The sequence below is a fragment of the Phlebotomus papatasi genome, chromosome 1 (assembly GCF_024763615.1).
Source record: "Phlebotomus papatasi isolate M1 chromosome 1, Ppap_2.1, whole genome shotgun sequence".
NCBI lineage: Eukaryota > Metazoa > Arthropoda > Insecta > Diptera > Psychodidae > Phlebotomus > Phlebotomus papatasi.
In genome coordinates, this window is record NC_077222.1 from 64,432,286 (window position 1) to 64,442,523 (window position 10,238).

The 10,238-nt window shown below is 35.5% G+C and overlaps 1 protein-coding gene across 1 annotated transcript; it reads right to left on the minus strand.

Annotated features, from left to right (window-relative positions):
- Positions 1 to 974: 974 nt before the first annotated feature.
- LOC129800002 (apyrase) lies at positions 975 to 9,228 on the minus strand. The gene is made up of 3 exons (XM_055844348.1): positions 8,419 to 9,228; positions 7,697 to 8,357; positions 975 to 2,261 (listed from the first exon to the last, which is right to left on the minus strand). The coding sequence occupies exons 2-3, from the start codon at positions 8,199 to 8,201 to the stop codon at positions 1,531 to 1,533; spliced, it is 1,236 nt and encodes a 411-aa protein (XP_055700323.1). The 5' UTR covers positions 8,202 to 8,357; positions 8,419 to 9,228; the 3' UTR covers positions 975 to 1,530.
- Between the last annotated feature and the right edge of the window lie 1,010 nt (positions 9,229 to 10,238).

Consider the following 10,238-nt stretch of genomic DNA (forward strand, 5'->3'; position numbering starts at 1 on the left):
GGACATCCTTATAGTTTGTAATCATCCACAAGAATCGGAATTTTATCGATTCTAAATAGTCTAAAAAAATTATTTTTTCCATGGGTACCCAGAGTCCCAAAGGAGACGAAAGAGTTAAGTGTGAAAAAAAATTGATTTTTCCCCTAATAACGCTTTGAAACCACTCAGATGCTAATTTGACTGCTTCTACTCGACCAAGACACTTAAAATAGGGTTTTAAATGGAAAGTCTCACAAAATACAACAATTCTTTGATATAGTTGAAGTTCATCAAGTGAACACTTGGGGCGTTCTGGTCGAAAAAACGAGTTCAGAAACAAACAACCTCGATTATCTCGGCTTCTGATTAATAGATGAGATCAAGTTCTACTGCAAAATTATAGAGAACATTCTGGTATACATTTCACCCATATATCAATTTTCTGTCACTCCATCCAAATCCTTGATATTTTGGTTTAAATAAAAGAATTGTATAATTCAGTGGTGTGCAAGAACCGTTTGAAACCGAACAAACATCAAATAAAACTTCTACGTTAATGGTCAAAACGCTACCTGAACAGAGTTATTTTGACGTTTATTCGGTTTAAAACTGTTCTTGCACACCACTGGTATAATTTGATGAGATTTAACGGATTTGACCATTTAGGAGGAAGACGGAAGACGCGTTGAAGAGTCGAAAGCTTTGGCAAAGAATTTTGTGTTTTCCTGTCCTGAAAGGTTTACACCTCCTGACGCATCCGGAAGGAGTTCATCTCCTTGACGTTCTTATTAAAACATAATAATTCGAAATAACCAGAATGATCCACCAATCATTAAATAATAATTTCAAGAATGTAGAATACAGGATTACAAATGTTACTGGGAATAAACTTAAACCATGTTTAGGATTTCCTCCAAACAGGATAAAACACTCGATAAAACATGTTTATTTGCAGATAGAAGAATTAACAGCTAAAGTAAATAAAAACCCACCAATTTGCAGTTGAGAATACAGTGCCCGCTCTCTAATCCGGATCGCCGTAATTCGGACGAGTTATCGACGGTTACCTTTAAAATCATTTTGAGGTTATGTATGCATGTGTGTTCAGCAATGAGAATGAATTATCCTGTGAAGTTTTTGTTCAATAAATGAAGTATAATAGCATAGAATTCTCTAATTTTGTCCTTTTAAACTTCTTTAAAACTTTTTTTCTAATTCTCGGAAAAAAACCTTGTATTATATTTTCAAGACGTTGAACAAATTCAAAAAATCCATCCGGATTACGAAGCGGACATCTGTCAAATTGTCTCCCAATCATCCGGATTACGAAGCGGGCACTGTATTTATTTTAATTGAAAGTTTTGCTTTACCATCACGAACAGCATTTGGTTAACAACGCGCACATCCTATCCTTATTTACATGTAAACTTCGTAATTTCTTGTTCTTAGCAAATACTGAAAATGTCACTAGTTTTTGTTTTCACAATTTTTTTTCGCAGCTTTCACAGTAGATTCTGTTTGACACTCTTCACTCACAATGCACTCTAATTCTCAGATAAATTCAATTCCTTCAAACTTATAGTCTGTGGGAATTTTCTCCTCTGGCAACAGGATTTTCCCATTTACATTGAAGGCTGTGATGAATGTTGATGTCTTTCCTTTGAGTTCTTCCGTTTTTAGTGCAACGATAACTCGATCATCCGTTCCGGGAATGAATTTAAAAGAGGAAAATCCGTGTGTTGGTTTCGATGTGTCCCCAATAGGAACTACTCGTACCGTTTTGAAGTGTTCTTGACACTCAATCAACACATTGCATCCCATAAATTCATCTTTAGTCTCATTGTAAGGCTCCTTAGAGCATCGTCTCGGCAAGAAGTACCATCGTCGATGCAATTGACTCCACATGCCCGACTCATGGATCATATAACCAGGCCAAGTGATGTCCATAGCAGACCGTATCGCCTTGAAACTGTGAACCCAATTGAGATGTCGCACTTCCCCATTTGGTGACACAACCTTTACAAACATGGGATTGTTATTAACAAAGTCGCCCTCCGGTGTCGTCCACTCCTTTCCCATAGAACCAACGTACAGCACATGATCTTTCACTGTTGCCCACTCTGCCTTGAAGCCTTTAGTCGTCTGACCATCCCCATCCATCAGCAGAAGCCACGGTTGAGCCACACGTCCATTGATTATCTCGTAAATAAGCCCCGTTCGATCATCAAACGATAGCAATTTACCATTGAATGTTACCAGTTCTGATAGTTCCATTCCTCGATCTGGAAGAACATAAGTAGTGGATATCGTGTTCAATTCAAATTCTATTCTTTCAATAAAAAATGGTCCAAAATCACCCAGCAACGAAAGTTCCCTGTTTGAACACCGTTCAGCAAACGCGTTCGGAACAGGGTTCGGTCCAATGTAAATCCTTACGGGCTGGGAAAAAGCGAACGCGGTTGAAGCAATAGTTCTCTTTGATGGCCACCACTTTCTGAACATTTGGGAGGCCGCCACCGTCGCGATATCTCGAAGAGGGAACTCTTTCGTTGCTGGGCAAGAGCGCATAAAATCGAAAAAAAAATTGAAAATTCGATGTCGAATGTCTAGTTATTCCTATTTTTTTTTTTATTTCGATGAGTATATCGAAGTTACCATCATCGTTCAAACGTTTCTAACAGTAAGTAGATCATAACCATTCTTCGCTGTACCCTAAATCGAAATTTAAATAATCATAGCTTGACCGGATATGGTATTCAATTTTTCTTCAGTTGCTAGAAACTTTATTTTATTACGGTGGAAATGGCCTCGGTGTCGATTCACCAAATAAACCAATTTATCTATCTATTAGCATTATTTTCAAATCAAACTATTTAATTCTCCCTTACATTCCTAAAAATAGATTTTCGCCAAAATAACTGAAATTACTTCTTGAAAAACAAAATTTTGAAAGTAATATAATTTAATAATAAGACTTGCAATGAGATATTTCCTATTTACAGTAGATTCTCTCAAATTCGGGCATTTGGGACCGAAATGTCACCCAAATAAGAGAAAAATTCGGGCGTCAAATTATTTGAAATGCAACGATTTTTGTTCATCTGCGTACTCATATTAAGTTTATATACTCATACTTATTGTGAATTGCATTAAGATTTTTTAATAATGCAAAATCACATCATAATACTAAGTAAAACCGAGAAAAATTTGGGAATGTTTGCTCAATTCGATAATCATCATAATGAATTAGCGAGTTTACTGTATGTATAAGAACTATAATTACTGTTAATAATTTGAAAAATGATAAATCCAATGTTTAATGAACATGGAGCTTGTCATTTTGGACAGTTTCTAAATTTGGACACATTGAGGGTAAAATTGGACACTAAAAATAATTTGATTAAAATTGTGGATTTTTATTCCAATATTTGATGAATAATGTATTTTATTTAAATATTTATTCTTTTGGAAGATTTTAATACTATATACGTTAAATTTTGAATATGATTTGTGTTAAAATTGCTTCGTTAAAAATTCAGTGTGAGCGATTGCTTACGAGATATAAGACAGAACTTTATGTTTACTTCAGTCTTATTTAGCTGTGGTGAAGTAGGGTAAAGTGAGGTAATTTGGAACCATATACAATTTCGGATATTTGAGATTTTCTAATTGTTTCAGATGAGCAAAGATAAAACAAATACCGCGAAATAGAAGAAAAAGACGATTAAGGAGAAAAGGAACAGCATTTCTTTCTTTTGAATCTCTTCTAAAACAATGAGAAAATCTCAAATGTCCCAAATTGTAATGGTTCCAAATTACACGCTACTAACAATTTTTCCTCGATTTTTTTGAGTAATATTATTAACCCTCTAACGGGTAAGACCGCCTCTAGGCGGTCTTCACAAAAATAACATTTACAGCGACAATAAAGGTTTTATTTATTTAAAAGTGCTATAGTGCCCTTGGTAATAGTCTTATAAACATCTCTTGAAAGTTTGAACTCATTTTGACTCTTCGTTTTGTTGCTATTCCCAGTTTTGTGTGACAGGTCAGAGAAAAAGCAACAAAAAATATTAGGGGAAATGCTCATAATTTTGTCCAGTTTCTTATTTTGGACACTTTGAGGATAACATTGGACACTAAAAATAAATTGATTAAAATGATGGATTTTTATTCCAATATTTGATGAATAATGAATTCTATCTAAATATTTGTTCTTTTTGGAAGATTTTAACACTAAATACGTTAAAATTTGAATATGATTTGAGTTGAAATTGCTTTGTTGAAAATTCAGTGTGAGCAATTGCTTACGAGAAATATGACAGAACTTCGTGGCTTACTTCAGTCTTATTTAGTTTTGGTGAAGTACTAACAAAGTTTGTTCGCTGTTTTTGAGTGATATTATTGAATATTCATTGAATATTGTGTTGATTCACGTTACTGATGATTTGTACATTTGACCTGAAGTGAGATTTGCCTTGTGAATTATATTTTTCGTGTGAAAAATGGGAAATTTTTTAAGACATTCACCAGTGAGGTGATGATTCTTATTTTGGACAGGTGTTTTTCTCACGAAATTTCGTGAAGTTTTAGCTTTTGTGATGACTATGTTGGACAAATGCCTGGAGAAACAAAGGAGCATCATCTCTACGAAAGAGATGCAGTGAGAAATGCCTTGAAAGGCTCCCGGAAAGGGCAGGGAATGAGCGAATCCGCACGTACTTGGAGTACCGAAGTCAACTCACTTTAATGAATGATATGGAAAGTTTCTGGGCTTCTTGTGACATTCCACGTTTCCCTTACATGACCAGGAAGAGGACTTGGTAAGATTGGTTCATAAAATGAAGAGCAATGGGCATCCTGTTGAGGCGGATTATCTGTCCAAATTTACAGACAAGTTGTAAAAATTAATAACCAAGTTGTCCAAAATAAGAGTCAAATTCACCTCTACATATCAATTCATTTTTAAACGTATTAAAACTAATTTTAGTAAAAATGAGATGATAAATAGCTTGCCAAGTTTCTAAACAATCCTTCTGAAAAGAGAGTAACAAAAAAAGTCAATTAGTATTGAAAATATCGCATTTCAAACTTAGGATATCGATGCTTATATGCAGACTGTCCAAAATTATGAGCACTTCCCCTAGTACAAAAAAACTCATTTCCAATTTCCATAAAAATACCGATTTAAAGTTATTTGACTATAATAAATTTATTTTTTACCGAAAGATATGTCATTCTACTTTGTATATTTTATTTAAAAAATTTGAAAAAAAACTAAAAATGTGAATTTTAGAAACAAAGAGTTTCAAAAAATTTTTATATTTTCTCACCTAGCGCCTAAACTAAAAGAGATAATGAAGAATGGACGGTTTTTTTGACTTTATTGGACCATAATTATCGTAAAAAACATTGTTTTAGAACTTTTTTTCGCATATTAAAGAAAACACCGTTTGAGGGTTAAATATTTATAGAATTTTGTGTTTATTCACGTTAATGGTGATTTGTACATTTAACCTGAAGTGTGATTTGCCTTGTAAAGTACGTTTTTTGTGTGAAACATGGACAATTTTCTCAGAGATTCACCAGTGGGGTGATACTCCCTATTTTGGACAGGCGTTTTTTTCTCGAAATTTCGTGAAGTTTTAGCTTTTGTGATGACTAGGCTGTATAAATGCCTGGAGAAACAAAAGAGAATCATCCCTACGAACGAGATGTAGTAAGAATAGCCTTAAAAGGCTTTCGTCAAAAAAGCCAGGGAATGCGCGAATCCGCGCGTTCTTGGATTTTCGAAGTCAACTCACATTAATGAATGATATAGAAAGTTTCCGGGCTTCTTGTGACATTCTACGGTGCTCTTACATAAACAGGAAGTTGACTTCGTAAGTTATGCTTTTGAAATGGAGAAAAATAAACATCTTATTGAGACGGATTAGCTGTCCAAAATTACAAGCAAAGTGTCCAAAATTACGAAAAAAAATGTTCAAAATTACAGTGTAATTAATCTCTACATTCTCATACAATCTCTACAATTCAACTAAAATAGGGAAAGGATACCACGAGTCGCTAGATTAAGAAAAAAAAATCATAATAAATGAAAAGTATAATTTCCAAAAACACTATCTAATTATCATACTTTTGTATGTGTCACTTCAAAAAATATTGATCCAACTAATTATTTATGAGTATTTGAGTTTTTATTATTTACTGAAATTGATCAAAAAATTGGTGTCATTGCAAACATGAACTCTGTGTTTATAGATTAAATATTTATAAACTAACGCAATATTATATCTTTCAAAAGCTGATTACAGTAGACTCTCTCAAATTCGGGCATTTGGGATCAAAATGTCACCCGAATTAGAGAGAAATTTGGGCAAAAAAACTTTTTGAAATGCAAGGATTTTAAATTCATCTGCCTATGTTGCAGATTCGAATTTGAAATGAGAATGTACTAAATGTGAGGGGTCAGCCATGGTTTAGTTTAGTGTTGCCATAGCAGAAATGAAATGTCATTTTGTGAGAGAGATTCCGAGGACGAACACGCGAGACTAGAATCTGTGAAATCTATTGAAAACCTGTAAGTAGGAAAAAAGGAAAATAGGAATTATGCAAACTTATAGAATGTTCTATTTATAGGGAAATTTATATTGAAAGGAAAAAAAGGATTTATAGCGATTTAAAGAGGGCAAGTCGACTGCTCAGGTATGAAAGGTTAGGGTTAGAATAAAATAGATAATCATGGCTGACTCCCTCTTTTCAGATCTTATCACAATCATAGGCATTTTTCACGAACCAAGTTTGATACGGATTTTTGTTTAAATAAAGAAAATATTTCCGATGGAGAATTTTGACAACAGCCTACATATATTGAGTTTACGTACTCAAATATATTGTAAATATAATGAAAATCCTTTAATAATGCAAAATCACATCAAAACTAAGTCAAACCAAGGCAAAGTTGAAAATATCTCCTTCATACTTTTTCAAATTTAACTGCTGCCCGAATTAAAAAATAGCCTGATCTTAAAGGAGCCGAATTAGCTAGAGTCTACTGTATTAAGTAAAAAGTAAGGATATAGTAAGGTGGGGTAACTGGATTGTTTTCCGTAGTGTTCTTCGTTTTTAACGCTTGTTTTTAGACTGATGAAATTCTTTTTTACTTCTTCTAAATAATAGAATTATTCACTGTTTCATTCAGAAACATAATTTTAAAAAAAATATTAAAAATATTAAAGAAAATTTATAAAATAATGATAATACTGAAATAAGTCAGCATGCACTAACTGGGTCGCCTTTTCTCTAATTCACTTTTAATTAAACCTTTGGATTTAATATACTTTTTTCACAAGAAAAAAACATGTTTTCAATGTCATTAGCGAAAATATCACTGCTAGAAAATTTTTAATGAAGAACCCATGTGGCACAAGATCGAAATGAGTCGATGACACTCACTTTAATGGATAAAAATATTATTTTTGCTTTTTCTCAAACTTGAATAGTTATATTATGTTACTGTAGTGACTATATTACGAAAATAAAAATAAAAATATTATTTTAAGTAGATTTAGTCATAAACGATCCAGATAGCGAAGCGCCCGGATTAGCACACTTGATTGTTCTTCTAATTTAGTATTTAGTAATTGAGTGAGTATGGTATATAATAGTTTTGTAGCGAGACCATAAATCTAGTTAAGTTTTTTTAAAGAGAGAGTACCTTTGAGTGCATAGCTACTGCTGAGTTCTGTATCTTCAGCCTTATCCCAGGACACGACGACTTGCTCTTTCGATGGATGATAAGTTAGATAGCCCTTTTTGAGGTAACTCCTCCATACATTTTTATCAGTCTTGCTCTTGGACTCTGTGTCGAGGTCAGCAATAATTCCGATGCGGTAGGTCTGTAGGCCATTGGCGATTATTGGTGCACTGAGGGGATATGTGAAGTTGTACGTGGGATTGAGACTCGGGGCAGCAGCCCAATTTGCACTAGCTTCGGCATCCTGATACTTGGATACGGGTCCCACGTACAGCAATACTAGCACGACGCATGCGATAGCCATGAGGACCCAAACAAAATGTGCCCGGAAGCGAAGGGTTCGATTGCCAACTTTGTATGAGGGCGGTGTCCTAAGGGCCTTCCTCCAGTCACGCATGTACATCTTATTGCTTGAGTTTTCAGAGATTTCCGGAAGGAATAGTTGATGGCTCTCGCGTTGGTTCATTGGCTGTGCCTTTTATGCCCTAAGACCTCACATTTACACTGCCTTCTGGCCACGTCCGGAGGTAATCACTCATGCTATCGCTGTTGGTTCATCTGAACAAACAAACTCTATCCACGCTGGAACTGTCTTTTGTTACAAATTTTGGCGCTGCGTCAACTAAAATTGTTCAAAAATATTTCTTCCATCAATTTATAAAACTATGTTATCTTGAAATTACCTGGCAATCATTTGCTGGGAATAAAATTGGGGAAAGTAAAAATTAGGTTGCACTGTGAAAATTCCAGCACGGCAATCACTGTCATATTCAGAGCACCCTGAAGAAGATACAATACATCCAAAGCAGAAACTCACAGCTTTACACTGTGGAAAAATGTTTGATAGAATTTCTGAAAATTAACGTTATCAAGCCATATTTGATAGTCCATGTCATTTTTTAAAATTATCAACGATTTTTAGTATTGAAATTGCTCGACGGCTTCCACTTTCTTTGCGATTGTGGTACTTGTCCTTGCTCTCTTCATTATGGATCACAATTATCACAACTACTCGATTAAGTTTGCCAAAAATATTAAAATAATTATGACAACATTGCCTGTCGCGTACTCTAAAACATAACCTAACTCAAAATCAGAGTTTTGAAATCAACGATCGATAAATTGTGGACTATAGAGCGATGGCTTATAGCGAGACTCTACTGTAATATCAATTTTGTGAAATATTTTTGCGTGCCAATTGACTCCTTTACAATGTTGATCACTAAAACAAGAAGACTTATTGACCAGTATCTTGTGGGATGTCCAGGAAATGGTCAAGAAGACACCCAGCTCCTGCTTGCCAACAGATTCCTCAACATATTTCACACAAAAACACTTTAACACACATTTCTCTCAACATGATGTTATTGCAGACACATTAAGCTTTCTCAAGAGCTAAAAAAACACTTCCTGGACAATCAGAATTCACCAAAATCCGGAAGAATAGGACAAACTTCCCCGAAAGCAATCTCCCTCGCTGCCAAATGTCAAAATTATCGGCCATATTGGCAAAAATTTCGCTCCCGCTTGGGATTTTCTAAGAAGGTTGGTGTTAAAAAGCAAATGGCGGGTATTGGCGGGATAACCTTACATTTGACCTCTAGATTTTTGGGGACGAGAGTATCCATAAAGTTTGAACAAGTTTTTTGAAAATTTAAGAAAAAAATATTTTTCGAATTTATGCAATCTGTAATTGTTAGTTATCATACTAATTGACCCCGAGAGGTTTTTCTGGTCCCAAAGGAGACGAAAGAGTTAACTTGTTGCGAGCGCAACATATTTAAATTTAAAACTGTGGAGTGTGTTGCCCTGCTGAGGCGACGAGGGCGCTAGCTTCGAGGAGAGGAGGTAGAAAAATCAGTAGCAGCTGATAAGAAAAAGAGCGCCAATCGGCCTCTTTCACCACTGACCGCCGAGGAGGCAACATCAATCACCTCGCCCATCTCCACCAGCCCAATCCCCAGCAGCAACACCATCATCACCACCAAGCATTGAAGCCACTGAAGCCACCGGGAGCCCCCAAGAACACCAAGCCCAGTGCTGAGCTTTCCGGAGTAACCTCTGCCACATCCACCTCTCCCAAATTCCCATCTCAACCTCCGTGGGAGTGTTCTCACCGGAGAACACAGGGGAGTGTGGGACATAGTCCTTGCCCCGAACGTGGGACCTGAAGGAAGGAAGGAACGGAGGGAATAGAAGAGAGGAAAAATAGGAATAACACGGAGTGAAGGGATGTAGGAGAAAAATTGGAGGAATAAAAGATTTTTCCCAACATTTTGGCGCCCGACGCAAAAGGAAATCGTGAGTAGATTTTCAAGTTTATCCCATGATTAATTTGCCGGTTCCCCAGAGTTCATTGACCTCTTATCAGTGCATTTTTGGTGATTTTTGCAACTCATTAGGAGTGAATGCGATTGACCTAACGGTGGGGTAATAAAAAAATTTGGCGCGTGGAAGAGAATGTTAATTTGTTACTTGTCGTCGTGTAATTTATTCCGTATAA

What these genes read in the sequence shown, in the direction of transcription:
- LOC129800002 (XM_055844348.1), bottom strand. Translation starts at nt 8,201, where the DNA reads ATGAACCAACGCGAGAGCCATCAACTATTCCTTCCGGAAATCTCTGAA. An exon ending in CAGTAGCTATGCACTCAAAG is followed by an intron (nt 2,262 to 7,696) that starts GTACTCTCTCTT and finishes ATGTTCTTCCAG; the next exon opens with ATCGAGGAATGGAACTATCA.